The sequence below is a fragment of the Otolemur garnettii genome, unplaced genomic scaffold (assembly GCF_000181295.1).
Source record: "Otolemur garnettii isolate 467f Iridium unplaced genomic scaffold, OtoGar3 scaffold00012, whole genome shotgun sequence".
NCBI classification, from domain to species: domain Eukaryota; kingdom Metazoa; phylum Chordata; class Mammalia; order Primates; family Galagidae; genus Otolemur; species Otolemur garnettii.
The window spans coordinates 260491-276789 of record NW_003852407.1 but is presented as its reverse complement, the minus strand read 5'-3'; the positions used below and the strand labels follow the sequence as shown (position 1 = coordinate 276789).

Sequence of the window (16299 nt, the reverse complement as noted above, 5' to 3'; positions counted from 1 at the left end):
GTTATAGCTTTGTGCTTATTATATTTTTTCTCTGTGTACGTTTAACTGAGACATATAAGAAGCAAACCAGCAGATATCACATCCTACCTATCATGTCAGAGGGCCATTAAGTGAGTTAAGTATGCCCAGAATACTCAAAGGTCAAACACAATTAAGTATAGTTGAAATAATTCTAATCGATGAAAGCTTACAGAGATCTACAGGAGTCAAAATGCCATCGTTTTTAGAAATGCAATAATGCTAGAGATTTACCTCCTATTTAGTCTCATTTAGTTAGCAGAAAAGAAGGTATCCTTTTTATAATTATAGAGATATTTATTTTAAAATTTAAAAAAGTCATTTTTAAGATCATTACTCATAATTTATTTGGAATAGTGAAGAACCAAGAGTTGTTCCAGGCCTGAAGTTTTATCAAACCATAGATTGTGCCGTAGGTAAGTGTGGATGGTGGTGTGCTCTTACAATCCCAGGCACTCAGCAAAAAGCTGAGGCAAGGAGTTGAAGACCAGCCTGGGCAACCCAGTGAGACCTTGGCTCAAAAAAATAGATTAAACTGTATCATATTCATGGTGTCCCATTATTTTATCCTAATCATGTGAATATTTGCTAAGTTCTTCCTTTGAAAAAAAAATCATATATAAGAAAACAGCTTTTTGGAGTTACTTAAAATATATATGGGTGATAATTACTCATAATTGCAGGCCTTTTTAAAACTATTCATTCCCATTTTCATTAAACTTACATGGGGATCCTTCTCAGTTTATGTTTAAAAGGATGTGAAAAACAAGATAGTCAGTTTATACAGGAAAAATATTTTCTTTGGAATCCTTATTAATAGAAGTAATCACATATAACTTTGAGTGCTTATAGACTTTATTGCAATAGAGTATGGGCCTTGCTATGGAAACTTGATAACAAAACTCTTGGTTTGATTTGTCAGCTTTCTTGTTCTGAAATGTCAAAGTCTAATAATATTCTTTCTTTTTCCCCCTGCAGTGGAACACCCTGACAAAATGGCTAATGACCAAGGTAAAGTGGCTCCATCTGTCCTTTGGTCCTCCTTGACTCAGTCCTATCCCTTGGAAATGTCAGTCATTCCTTTGTATTCCTCTTTTCACCTGGGCCACACACCTGATGAAGCAGACACTGGCGTGATGATTAATCTTGTTAATGAAGTTCTGCTTGGCTGAGGCTGTGGCTCTGATAGGGAAGATGTAAATTTTCTTGAGAGGAAATTGTTTTGTCTCTCTTCTGAAGGACCAATTAAAATGTCAAGCTTCTTTGTATGAAATAAATTTTTCGTCTCTGTCTGCACTTCTGAATAATTCACATTAAGTATAATTAAGCTCAGCATAATTTTCAAGCTGCTCTTCCACCCTTTCATGAGCTGTGGATTAAAGTTCTGTGGCGCTACAGAGAAAAACCATAAATTATATGTGCTTTTCCTCTGCAGCGAGCTTCTTTTAATAAATAAAAACAAAGTTGGAGCAACTTTTTTAGGGCATTATCATTGTTCATTTTGAAGTTGGAAAGCTCTTGTTCTGAGTCTGATACTGGTGTATTTCCCTCTTTCATTCTTTTCCCAAAAGTTGATTTGTAGAGAGAACAAGGAGGATTGGGCATGAAGTAAAAATGGAGATCAATAAGAATCGTCTACCCACTTATAGACAGATATGAGTTTTCTATTACCACGAGTGATGGACTGATTGATAAAGTAGGATTCTATGGTCTTTACACAAAGGACAATTAGTAGAATGCTAAGGGGAGTAAAAGAATAGTCTATGACTTTTGGTTTTGTGAGGATGTTATATTCTCTCAAGGGGGAGTTTGAAAATGCTAGGAGCTGGTTGTAGTCTGTGTTGTCAGTATTTATTGATTCAGAGTCTATAACTCATGTATTTTGTCTCCTGATCTGGACATCTGCTGTCAGCAGAATTTGCAAAATCATGTCTCTTAAGGAACCATGTGATGAGATTAGGGGGAAACTTTCTTTTCAGCAGAAATGCCTTTTAACTCTTGACAACTACTAAGCCTTTGCCTGTCGGCTCTCACTAACAGAAGGATGCCTCCATGAGTAGTTTTTTCTTCAGTGATCCTGTGTTTGAACCATGCCTGTATTTAACAGAATATGGCTAGGGTGTTACATGTAGAATAACAGAAGTTATACTGTACACAGAGATGTCTACCTAGTGCTGTGATTTCCATTCATCTGGCTGTCCCTGCTTCCTTCCACTGAAAATATGTTTTCATAAGATCAGTATCTACTAAATAGTAATATCTGAAACGATAGTAATGATGAGTAATTAGTGCTTGGCTTATCTTTATTTAGCTAATTTAAATTATTAGTGCTGGCAAAATCTAAACCTGGAATAATAGAAACTGTTTAATTATTTCAGTTATAAAATAATTGAAACAATCTCTCATAACTTTCTTCACTTAAATGAATTTGTAACTTCTATAGAGAGATAATGTCTAGTTTTTGAAATTATATTTGAAAATATTATAGAGAAAAAATTAGCAAAAATACATTTAAGGGATAACTGAACCAGTTCAAATGTTGCATTATTAACCACTGAGGTCTAGCAACGTACCCAAGCTTCTCAATAACTAGATTTTCCCTTCTCTATATATACCTTTTAATTGTTTTATTTGTTTGTTTGTTCCCTTTGAGACAGAGTTCCACTCTTTTGCTAAGACTAAAGCACAGCAGTGTCATCATAGCTCACTACAACCTCAAACTCCTGGCTCAAGCTATCCTCCTGCCTCAGCCTCCTGAGTAGCTGGGACTACAGGCATGAGCCACAGTGCCCAGCTAATTTTTCTATTTCTAGTAGAGATAGGGTCTCACTCTTGCTCAGGGTGGTCTCCAACTCCAGAGCTCACATATCTTTCTGTCTCAGTCCCCCAGAGTGCTAGGATTCTCTAACTTTTTTTTTTTCCTGGACCCTAGAATCTTTTTATAAGTCAAATCAGTCTTTCTGAGTTGATTAACATGTGCTGGAGAAATAACTTGTATTAAAGATCCTGCTAAGACTGATGAAAATAACAAGACAAGGCTGTGATTTACATTCCCCCTTCCAGCACATCGCAAATCAGTTGGATACGTTTTGTTGTGCCCACTGTTGGACCTGTTTGCCCCTTCCCAGGGAGAAATGATCCCACTGTTAGATTTGTAACAGGAGTGGAATTGCTGCTATGAGAAAATTGCCTCTGAGAGAAAATTTAGCACCTTGGGCTAGAGTTAACCTTACAAGGATGAATGGTAAATAGAGAAGCAGGAGGTTGAGTTTGACTTGTATGAAAGTGAGGAAGGTTTTGATTGTTCTAAATAAGTACCTTCTAGATTCTTTTTTTTTTTTTTTTTTTTTTTGGCCAAGGCTGAGTTTGAACCCACCACCTCTGGCATATGGGGCTGGCACCCTACTCTTTGAGCCACAGGCGCCGCCCAACTTTCTAGATTCTTGTCATAAATACTATTATAATTACTCAGAATCTAAGATCCACCATGAGGAACATAAACATGAAAACTAAAAGTTATATTAGGATCAGTTTTGATTTGAGAAAAATTATTTTCTCCTGATCAGTAGTACTAGTAATTTGAAAATAATAGACAACATAGAACTTTTAAACCCTTTATGTAATTGTGAATTGATTACATCTAGCATTTTTTAAACTCTCTAATCTTGACCTACTCTATAATTTTCCTCTTTGGTAATCCCCTTCTCTTTTACTCTGTGTCCTAATTATTTCTGTAGATTCCTCCAGGCACAAGTGGCCAATATATTTGGAAGTAACTTTGAGATCTTAGAGATTAACTACCATGTTTAATTGGGGGGGGGGTCAAGTAGGGTAGGGAAATTGCATAATCTGTGTGAACTGAAAAAAGGTCTAGCATGGATCTTGTTTTCTTTTCCATATTTTGATTACAACTCTTTCTATTAGTCTGTATCTGTGTCTGTGTGAGCGTGTATAGTCACAAAATGAACCCTGACGTAGCACTTCGCACCAGTCACTATTTTAAGAGCTTTGCATGATTCACTTACTTAATCTTCATAACAATTCTATGACAGAGATACTATTATCAGCTCCATTTTAGTGGCAAAAAAAGCTGTAGCTTAGAGAGTTTACATGATTTGCCTATGGAAACATAGCTAGTAAGTAGAAAGGCCATGATTCTAACCCAAGAAACCTGTTTCCAAACCCCTGTTTTTAAGCACCAAGTGCATTTATCAGATACATGTTACATATACATACATATATATGTCTGTGTGTGTATATGTATACACACATACTCACCCATACAAACATGTTTGACATACATCTGTAAAGTTTTATCTAGGCCAGACATGGTGTCTTGTGCCTATAATCCTAACACTGGGAGGCCAAAGCGGGAGGATCCCCTAAGCTCAGGAGTTTGAGACTAGCCTGAACAAGAGTGAGATCCCATCTCTACTGAAAATAAAACTTAGCTGTATGATAAAAATGAGTATTTTTCTTCTTCTATGGAGATGCCTAGTAATGAATGACACACCCCTTGGGTGCAGTACACAACTATAAGAGGAACTCTGCGTAACAAATGCAAACATTGTAGCCTCATTGTTTGTACTATCTAAAGTTTTGGGTACTGATATACCAATATGGACCCTCCTTTCCCTATCCTTGTGAATATTCTAAAGGATAAGACAAATACCTCTCAGCCTGGTGTATCTTGTTAGTGGGAAACCATAGCATTGAGTACATGATCCTAACACACCGTAATCTCAAGAAACATGGAAATCATGTTAATTTACTGTCTTAGCCAGCTTGTTCTGTCAATACAAAATACCATACACTGGGTGGGTTAAACAGTACAAACTTATTTTCTCACAATTGTGGAGGCTGAAAGTCCCTAACCAGGGTTTAGCTGGTTGAGTTTCCAGTGAGGGTGAGGGCTCTCTTCCTGGCCTGCAGACAGCCTCCTTCTCACTGTGTCTTCTCATGATGGAAAGAAAGCAAACATTCTTATATCTTTTCTGAAAAGGACACTAGTGCTATTGGTCAGGTCCCTACCCTTATGACTTTATTTAATCATAGTTACTCTCATAAAAGCCTAGTACCCAAGTACAGTCACATCAGGGGTTAGGAATCTAATATGTGAATTTTGCGAAGGACAGAATTCAGTCCATAGTATCCATTTTCAAAAGCAAAGCTGTTCTTTCACTCCTTTACTAAATATCTTACCAGATTTCCAGATGAAGAAGCAGAAGGATAATGTTTTACCCAAAGCCACACAAATAATCATTGGCAGAATTAGAAGCTAAAATGTTTTCTTCTCCTAGAGCAGTATTTTTTCAACCTTTTTTAACTCATGGCATACTTGAACCTATAGTTAAACTTCTATACTTGAACTTCTTTGTTGAAACTTAAATTATGTTGATCAAAAAAATAATTTAAAAAAGAAATATACTTACAGTGCTTTTAAGTTATTTCCGAAATAATTTAATTTTAGTTAATAATCTTTAAAAAGTTTTGCAGCATACCTAAAATCTTCACTGGTTGAAAATCGCTTTTCCAGAGTATGTGACCTTTCCACCATAGATTATGGCTATACTTTTAAAAAAATTGGATTTTTATTACTCTAAAATCAGCTTCACCTTTTTAGAGCTCCTTACAGAAGCATTTTTTTTAATTGTTTGAGATTCATTGAAGGTACAAAGAGTTAGGTTACACTGATTGCATTCTTTAGGTAAAGTCCCTCTTGTAATTGTGTCCCACCCCCAAGAGGTGTTCCATACACCGTGACCCCCATCCGCCCTTCTCCCCTCTCCCCACTTGCTAATTCCCCTACCCCCCACCTTGTATCAACTCATCTACTGCCTTCATATTAGATTGAGTACATTGGATTCTTGCTTCTCCATTCTTGAAAGAAAGTGTTAGATCAAATTTTTAATTTTCAGGTATTATTTTTATTTGTATCATCTTTATATTCTGTTTAACTCCCAAATATCATTCTCCACTTTGAAATGTGTATATGGGAGAACTGGTGATCTTAGCATGATGAACACGGATGTTTAGGATTTCAGGTGCTTCCCTGCCTGCCCATCGTAGCAAGGGTAGGTTCTATGTCCATGATACAGTTCCATTAAGAGGGCAGAAATTTTTGTGAAATGGTCCGTATCATAGCTGAGATGAATATAAAGTAAATGCTCACTCTGAGCACTCTCAAGTGTCTTTACTTGTTCATGTTCCTGGCGGAAGGACGATCTGAATCACCAGGCCTAGGGAAGCGGCACATATGCACAGGCGAGTTTACAGATCAGAAGGAGGAAGCCCGCTGTGAACTACACACCCAGCAGGGAGGGAGAATTACTCCCCTTGGAATCCTGGTAATGGCTGATAATACTCTCACTGTTCCCATCAGCCATCAGTCCAGGTGTGCTCTAAGAGCACAGGAATGGAATCAGATACCTTCAATTCTGCAGTCCTGCCCCTGTGACCTTCTGTGTGTCTTTGGGCAGGTGACTTAACATCTTTCAGCCTCCTCACCTATAAAATGATGAAATTCACCCAAATCCTGCCTTCTTTCCAGGTTTGAGATTCCCAGGCTTTAGGGTTGGTATGAGAATATAAAACCCCAGACACAGCATCTTTGCATGAGGCATGATCTCACATTTAAGGCTTTCCCACTAGGTGTCAATCACCCTCATGTGCGCTGTGCATGTGCTATCATGTTTCATTCTCATTACAACCTAACAGATGTGAAAAATAAGGCATGAAGAGGTTAAAACTTGTCCAAACCTCACAGCATATAAGTGGTATGAAAATCAGTTATACATAATGGATTCTTTCATATCATACTCAACCAACATAAAGTCAGGAGGCCATGAGGAAAAGTCCTCAGGTCATGGGCCTTTATTCCAGGAACTATCTTGTGAGCCCAAACCCCAAACGGCAAGGTCCTCATTGTGAGTCTGGGATTGCATGTCTTACTAGCAACTGCTGACCCTCACTAGTCAGAACTGACCAGATCCTATAAGGCTCCACCAGCACCACAAACTTACTTTCTATTTTTTATTTTTTTATTTTTTTAATTTTTTTTAATTGAATGCTAACTATGTACATTAATGCACTTCTAGGGTACAGTATGGGGTTTTCACATGCAATCCGAAATACTTCCATCAAACTGGTCAACACAGCACAAACTTACTTTCAAACTAACTTGCAAAAACTTTTCCTGCTCCCTTACAAAACTCCAGCCTGTTCTTTGATTCTCTGGACACACCTGGGACATCCCTGGTTTGTGTGTCTTGAATTGCAATTCATTTCTTAAACCCTTTGGTTAGAGATGAATCTCTGTGTGTATACATACACACACACACATATCTTTATATATATACATATCTTTATTTTAGGTTGACAGTGGTTAGACCCAAACACATACCCAGGCTATTTAATCTGAGAACCTCTGCTTTTAACAACTCTAAAATTTCTGGCTCTTTGTTATCAAGCAAGTTGAGCCCAAATGGCATCACCGTAAATTTGTGTAGTTTAAAGGACTTCATCTTCCCTCAATAGGGTATTCAGGCAAAGTACTTAACACTACACCTGCCATTTTCCACCTGAGCGGTTTTAATCTCATGAATAAACAGAATGTTAATTGTTTCTAATTTCAGGGAAATAGGGTTTTCAAGGCGGTCTAGTCAAGCTTGGAATTTAGTTAATGTAATCCAGAGTTTGCAGGGCTTGGATTACAGCAGCCAGACTGCTAATTTGAAAAATTGAAATCTTTAGCACCTTCTGATGGGAGCTGTTTAATTGAAAATTAAAACTTCTTCTTAGTCTATTATTGTGTATAGTTTCAACTCAGTGTATTATTCAACTGCTTGCTATACCTACTAAAAAACTTGTTTGCACCTGTGCTTTTCTCAGGTTCAGATTTTTCCAATTCTAGAAATGATGACTGTGGTGTAATAACAGTGGCAGAAAATGAGTAATGTGCTTTTAGTGGGGTGTAAGGTGCTGATCATGTTCTCAGCAAGCAGTCAAGGAGCTGCTTACGTTAATGTCTCAGGAGCTTTTTAGTGTTTTAATAGACAACTTTGAAATAAGAAAACATCCTTGGTACTCACAGGAATTGGTATGCATTATGGCAGAATTTTAACTTTCTCAGAACTGTAAGATATACATTTTTTGTTTACAGGCCCTCCAGTAAAATCTCCTAAACAGGTTTTTCTCAGAAGACCCACTGGATTGCTGGACATCATTTTCTCAGACATTAGCCAAGTACAAAGTCTTCCTAGCTCTATTTTCTGCCCACTTCAATCAGTCCTATACAATCTGATGCCTCAGTTTTCTTTCTAAAACATATGGGTCCCTGATGCTTGTGGGATGAGGTTATTTCTTTGCCTTTAAGACTTTGAGTGTCTGATCTCAACATCTCTTTTCTATCCTCATGGCTAATTGATCTGTCCCCATACGTTTGTATGCCACAGCCACAGCCACAGCCACAGCCACAGTCACAGTCACAGATCACTCTGAAAAGACACAGTTTTTCCAATTGGTTGCTATTAACACCATTTTCTCAGGTTCAATACTACTTTTCCCCTTTCTCAACTGAGAATAATCTTCATCTTTTAAGACTCCCTTCTCAATTTTTTTTTTTTGAAGAATCTGTTTTTACTCTTCTGACCTTTTATTCATCTATATGTGTAGAACATCGAAATTATTCTGACTGTGATATTTCTTCATTCTTGACCAGATTTTAAATTTTTCAAATACAGAGAACTGGTTGGATTCATATTGTCACCCCTACCTCTCTAATTTAGAACCGTTCATATTATAATTGCTTATATAAGTGTTTATTGAATTGAATTACAAGATAAATGTTTGGGGAAACAGTTACAGAGTAATCTGAAAAGCTAGGCTTTACCCTCAAAGGAAATGTATAGACTGGAAAATCAACAGTAAGAGCACACATGGCTGTGTATACTGTGTATTTATTGAGGTAGGGAGAGCTGAAAGGGATATAAGTATGTTTGCAACACAGAAAAGTATATTCTGTAATCACCTACTAAATCACAGAAAAACACATTCTCTGTCACCCAGGAAAAAAATGCTTATATTGGTAGATGACTTTGACCTCCCCTGCCCTCTTCTTAATCTTTGCCCTTCCTGTCCTTCCTTGTTAGTAGAAAATGTATAGACTTGAATTTCACCACCTACTTGTAATTCTGAGTCCAGAAAGAAGAAAATCAAAACTAATGGGTGCTGATGGGTTTTTGAACTTGTGGACAGGCAGTGTGAAAGGAACTGGACTCACTTCTGAGGACTCGTTGATGACCCAGCTCTGTCCTAGGTCTGCAAAGCATCAGAAAATATGTGGTTCCATGGGTCCATTTTCAAAGAGCTTGCAATATCGTCACGAGGAAACACAAGGACATCAGCCCAACATGGAAAATGCACAATTGCCAAATCAGGTGGTACCATATACATACATATGCTATAGGATTTCAGATGGGAAATTACTGTAGTAGGAAAGGCTTCTTAAAACCTAAAACTAGATTTATAAATATGAGTAGAACTTGAACCAATAAAAATGATTTCAGGAGAGAGAGTAGTTGATGCTTTCTTAGCGAAATGCTAGGATAGAGAAATGAGGAACCCAAGAAGCTGGGCAAATAGTGAGGAAAGTAGGGTGGGCCAGGGGACAGTTAAGGCCTAGTGATAATACACTACCATAGAGAGATGCGTTGGTGAAGAGGCTTCTATTTTTCTCTGCTCTAATGTGGAAGTTCCCAATCCTTTCTGCCTCTCAAGGCATCAAGTGCCTACTGTATGGAAGCCCTGCAGACCCAGCCTCTCTTGGGTGCTGGTACTGAGCAATTTTTTTCCTGCCTGGAAAGGTGTGACTATGCCACAGGGACAGAAAAGGATGTTCTCAGATAGGAAATAGAAATGAGACCTCAGTATCAGAGATCTTGAAAGAGTTTTGTTCACCGTTTTTCTGCCACTTGCATTAGGCCTTTTTCTTCTTTGTTTCTGAAGTGGTGCTTTCATTTCTCCCAATGCTCTGAAGGGTCACAAAGGAAACACTATTTCTCCCTGTCAAAGCCTGTTTGTTCTTTATGTCCTTTTAAAATGGAGCCACCCATCTCCAGTCATACTTGCACGCCTAAACCTCACCCTCACACACCAGGTTCAACTCTCAGAAGTGTTCTAAAGTCTGTCTACCCTCCTCTCATCCCTTCCTATAGTTATTAATTCTCCCACTAATGGTAAATTCATCATCATCAGAATCAGGCAGACCTGGCTGCTTAAAATGCAACCCCAAGCCTATGAGTTAATCTTTCTGAGCTGCAGTTTACTCATCTATAAAATGGGGCTAATAATGTCTGCCACATAGATTCATAATTACTATTATTCTTGCCCTATTTATTTCAAGTTTCTTCTAATACATTTAGTCTTCACACTCATCCAAAATAATCTTTATAAAATACATATTTAATTGAGTCACTTTTCTGCTTAAAATACCTTCAGTGAATCCCTGTCCCATACAAGATAACTTCTGGACTCTTTGGTAGAGCATACGGGGAGTTTGATCAATTTATCACTCCCTGACTTTCTAAGCTTGTCCACCTCACCCTTCCCAACCTGTCAAATTTCCATTCATTCTTTAATTCTCACCTCATATACCCCCTCCTCTGAGAAATCTTTCATCATTTTTCTAGACATACATAGATAATCACTTTATTTTCTTACTGTGTTACCTACTTAAAATCTTTTTTTTTTCAATTTTTGGAGATTGCCGTGTAGTTAAAATTATCCACAACCTTTTTTCCTCTTACTAATTTATGAGTTTCTGCAATAGTCGTTTTATAGCTCTAAGGCTCAGAACCAGAGATCCAGTCAACATATTTGTTGAGCAGACGGATGGAGCACAGACAGATACACTTCTCCGACAGTGTTGTTATTTACCCCGACTAGAGGGCAGCCGGTAGGACGCTCCTGTTTGGGTGTTTTCATACTGCAGCTGCAACTGGAGACAGACAGTCACGTGGAGAAGAGAGAACCCTCATGCCTGCTGCCTCGTCTTCCTGTGCCACTTGGCAGCTTCACTCGGGTGCAAACATATCTCACACCTGCCTCTGTGGACTACCCAGGTGGGGGAGGCTTTCATGAATCATTCAGTGGCTTTTGAGGACAGGTGTGCTCTTTTATAAGCCACAAAATACTGCCTTATCCTCCCTGGTGTAGACTGGCAAATGAGCTAGCTCTTGGGAAGATCCAGTCAGCCAAGAAAGTGCCCAGATTTACAGAAACAGATTTCTTTAACTTTAATAAAGATCTGGCAGTGTATAAAAGTGATTTCTTAGATTCACATGCTGGGCAGTATTTCTGTTCAGTAGAGGCAAGAGTGCATACAAAGAGACCGGGTGAGAGGAAGAACTTCACAGACCGCCATCAACCATCATGCCCTTAATGTTATTGAGACATCTTAATCTTTATTCTGTTAGTAATTCAATGGTTAATCAGAAGTTTCCTTCTAAATGTAAGTGAATAATAATTACAATAACTAGTAAACTTATGGGGCTTTAGATGTATGGAATATTAGGACATGGATTAGAGCAATTGACAAGTTTTCACCAGCAATCAGGTAAAAGCAGACAGAATAATTACAGTTAACATGATATAGGCCAGAAGTAAAGAGATTTCTTAACTAAAATCTTTTAAAAAGATTAAAGGTTAACAACTTTCCTGTGATCAAAAGATCTTGTTATCTGTCCAGATTCTTGAGTTCCCTAAAATTTGCCTTTTCAGTTTTGTTTACTCCCCCTTGTGAGATCTCAGGAATGTGAGAATGAGAAGTGGTCGAAGTCAATGTGCTTCTGAAAAAAATATTATATGTGGATGGATGGACTGATAGACAGATAAGGTGGGATATTTGGGGTTAATCTCCTTATTGATTCATGTTCAGGAATCCAGACATCACTTGGTCTAGCATAGTACTGCTTTTACTTTGGTGCTTACAGAAAAAGAACGCAATATTTATTAACGTGTTTTCCTATTTTAGAAGATTGCCTGGGGAACTTTTCTTCACCTGTCTCTTGCCAAGCTTACATGAGACTACACACATGCCTCAGGGAGTCAAGATCCAAAGTCAAGCTGAGCTGTCAACCAAGAGCAGGAATTAGGATAAGAGATGTAGTTGTTCACATTGTCCATGTCTAGGATGTACATATTTGCGTTTGGTCCGGGAATATCTTGACTAATACCTAAGTCCAAACAAAATTGTTAACAGCAGTGTCTTTCACTCCTCGAGTAGCCTTATTTTCATAACTGTATGGTCACTCTTTATGACATTTGTGTATGAAATTATAATCTCAGTTTTTAGCTTCATTTCCAAGGATCTTTTATTATAATAGACATTTATTTAAAGTAATATATCTGCAGATGAAATAATTCTTAAGTTTGATGTTTAAAGTCTAACCATCTACATAAAAAAATCTCGAGGACAGTTACATCCATGGATTTCAACTATACAATTACTTCGTTACCCATTCTTTTCACTCTTTTCCCCCCAAATAACCTCTTTAAGATATGGTTCAAGGTACAATTTATCCTCTTCATAGTTTTCCCACTGTTCTGCTGCCTCATGGCCAAGTTTAGTGCTCTCTTACTGTGAAACATACTGTCTTGATCAAGGTTCTCAGAAAGCCTTCTTCTGGATTCTCTTATATCTTCCTCCTCCTATATTGTATCATCATCTTGTGCTAACTCTAGCTTATTGAATCCTGCAGCATTATAATACCATTTTTGAATACCATTCAGCCACTGGAATGATGCTATAACAGCTGGCCTGCCAGCCATTTTGACCCAAGAGCTAAGTGCTCTGATCTCTAAGGATTCTCAAAAAGTGGATTTGTTTCTCAGCCAGAGTCTACCCTGATTATATTTTCAGGCATAAAGGCAGGAATTGGAACTGGAAAAAATTTCTTCCCCTTACAGTTCAAGAAAAAGTAGACAGTAGCAGATTGCATTGTCTCTCATTCAAAGTAGTTTACCAAATACATTCCTATTCTGCAAATTTTTGCTTTCAGATTCTCTGCAGGTGGCAAATAACCAAAAATGTTAAAGAAAGGAGAGTCATAAGGATTTGTTGAACACCAAGGCTCAACATATGGTAGGCATATTAGCTACACTGACATATATACTATGATATTATGTTTTCCCTTAGTCAATGAACCTTCTTTCATTTTTATTTTAAAACAATATGTTGAGTCTTAAGAAAGGGTAAAGAGAAAGCATTAGTTCTTTTCTATTAATATATATTTGAAATATCCCATGTGTTGATTATGATTTTGCTTTTTGGTTTAGATGCCCTTGTTTAAAGTGAGCAGTATTATCAACTGCATGGTAAACTCATGTCTTAGAAACATTTTCAGCTTCTGGAAAATCATCTGCTTTAAATATATCTTGATATGATCTGTGTGTTGAGCAGTAAAACTGTATTCAGGTAGTGCTAAAGTATATTCTTTATCCACTCATATACAAGGCACAAACCAATGTAATTTCCATCAACATCACCAGAATTATTTCCAGAGGACCGATTCTGAGATCAAAAAGATAGCTCAAGGGCTCTACATCTTTGGAAGGATTCATCTAGTCCACTTGATTTAGATTATGGCCTGTGGGTTTTTTCCTAGGGATTGATGGCGTGGAAGCCATCTTGGAGAGCTCTCTTTTACTCCCTTTCAGGGAATGGATTCAAGGAAATAGTAGAACTACCACATCCAGTTTTCTCCATGACCTCTACAGATTAATTTTCCATTCTCTCTTCCCTGAACTTCCATACAGAAAATCCGGACTCTAGGGCTGAAATCCCAACTGAATTGAAAGGTGCTGAAAATTGTTTATCCTAGAAAATAGTCCCCATCTTCCCATGTGAGCTCCAAGTAAGGGTTTAATTTGAACATCAGTGTTGCTTCATTTTATGCGTACATACCACAATAAGAATATAGCAAAAATAATGTGACTTGAACAAGCACATAAATAATACATTGCATGATAGTAATAGCTTAAAACTTGTATATATCATTTACACATTGCAAAGCATCCTAAAAGATGTTAGTCATTCATTGGATATTGAGAGCACAGCATCCTTGGCATTTTATGTTTAGTACCAAGGAATAAAACAGTGTGCACACTTCCCACTTCCTAAGGGGGATCTTATCACTTCTGTCCAATATTTGTTCAATCCATAGACCACACAGCAGGGAAATCAGAGATCTTAACTTTTATCCAAGGAAGCATATAACATCTGCCAGAAAGTAATGAAAAGAAGACTCTTTTCAGTGTTCTATCCTGTTAAAAAAAATATGAAAGGTAACTCCTTAAATGATTTTATAGTTTATAATATTTTAAAGTTCAAAGAAAGGAAGGGAACACAAAATTTCTGACTGAGATTTGCCTAAGAGTCACCAAAATAAAATACAGTTAAGTATACATAAACCATTTTGAATAACTCAAAAACAGCCCCACACTTCCTCTATTTTATATCAACCACATACCTATTTCTCTTATTTTTCTTTCTGAAACCCCCATTTCCTAGTTTCAAAATCTAAAGTGAAAGTAGAAAATATTTGCTGTAGTGACCGAAACTTTCTGGCAGAAGCGTCTTGTTTTGTTGATGAAATTATCTGGATGAAATCCCTACCTGGTTCAGTAAAGCATCTCAAGCATCTAAGTCTCTCCCAGCCTCTCAGTTTGTTAGTAAGAAAATACAGATATGGGTACACAGCATTACAGGACAGCATTCTTCTTTGTATTGTGTAGGGTTTGTATTCATGTACTACATTTTGATCATTTTGTTCATATAAAATCCTATTACTAATCCATGTAAAAAAAAAATAAAAACTACCCAATTTCAATTCTTTCATCCATATTTAGCTTTATTTGAGGAAACAAAAACCTATACTCTGAAATTCATTACATCCTTTTCAAAACACAGTACATTTAAATTTCCAGTAATGTACTTAATTACTTAAAATTTTGTGAAAATATTAAAGATTCAGTAGAGTATACAAAAAAGTAATTCAAGGATTTTAAAATATAATTGTCAAACAGATGTTTTATGATTGAAAATAGTACATTAATTTTTATTGGCCTGCAGGTCTTTTCATAATACTAGATACATGAAAAACATTTTTAATGAAATCAATAGTGATTTTATAATAATAAATAGATTAAATGGTTGTTAAATTTTTAAAGTGAATTAAGAACCATCTGTAGTTAGCTAATAGTAATTACAAATAGACTTGTATAGGATGTGATTATAATGAACCAACTCTACCTGTCATGGCAGGATCTATACCTAATATATCTTTTTATATAATCCCTTCCCTGAGGATCTAAGATTATGCATTGCCTATAGGAGGTATTTAATAAATTTGGAAAGAATTATTGCCAGTTTTATGTTCCATTAATAAAATTAAGACCTTTGGGATAGGGAAGTAGTTTATATCTTTGCACTAAATGACTTTCACTCTGACCATGTTCTACATTCTAACTTGTTGTCTATTTCCCTATATCAGTGCTTATGAAATTAACCAGAGTAACTAAACACATCCCATATCAACAAACTCTTAAGAATGCTTTGGCTTCTAAGCAGTAACACCCATATCCTTTCCACTTCAGTCTCCAGTGTCTCTTTACTTGATGGCTTAGTAGTGCTTGCCTTAAAGCAGTGGGAGAACCTCATTATTATTATTATTATCACTTCTTCTTATTCCATAAAGGAAGCCTTCCCAAAATTTCAAAGACATATTTCAGAGGATGGAAATGTAACAGCACACAAAGTTAAAATTTGATTCCCATGTCTTTAGGCCAAGAGATCCCAGGCTTATCAATACCCTAGGAATGAATTTTGTGCCTTCCTACTGAAATAGTGCAAGAAATCTAAATTACTATAAATCTAATCTTGCTCATCTATGATACCAAATTTCTTTAAGTATTTTCTTTCATTAAGAGTTACTTGGCTCGGAGCCTGTGGCTCAAGTGGCTAAGGCACCAGCCACATACACCTAAGGTGGAGGGTTCAAATCCAGCCCGGGGGCTCAGCGCCTGTGGCTCAAGTGGCTACGGCACATACACCTAAGGTGGCTGGTTTGAATCCCCAGCCCGGGCCCGCCAAACAACAATGATGGCTGCAACCAAAAATAATGGCCAGGTGTTGTGGCGGACGCCTGTAGTCCCAGCTACTTAGGAGGCTGAGGCAAGAGACTCGCTTGAGCCCAGGAGTTGGAGGTTGCTGTGAGCGTGATG

General features: G+C 37.2%; 1 protein-coding gene across 1 annotated transcript in view; it reads left to right on the top strand.

Moving 5' to 3' along the window:
- The window catches only part of DCC (DCC netrin 1 receptor), a 685279-nt gene that overhangs the window by 586749 nt on the left and 82231 nt on the right, over nt 1–16299 (top strand). The window contains exon 19 of the mRNA XM_012801997.1: nt 997–1029. Coding sequence (XP_012657451.1) covers nt 997–1029 — 33 coding nt within the window. The remainder of the gene's footprint in view (nt 1–996; nt 1030–16299) is intronic.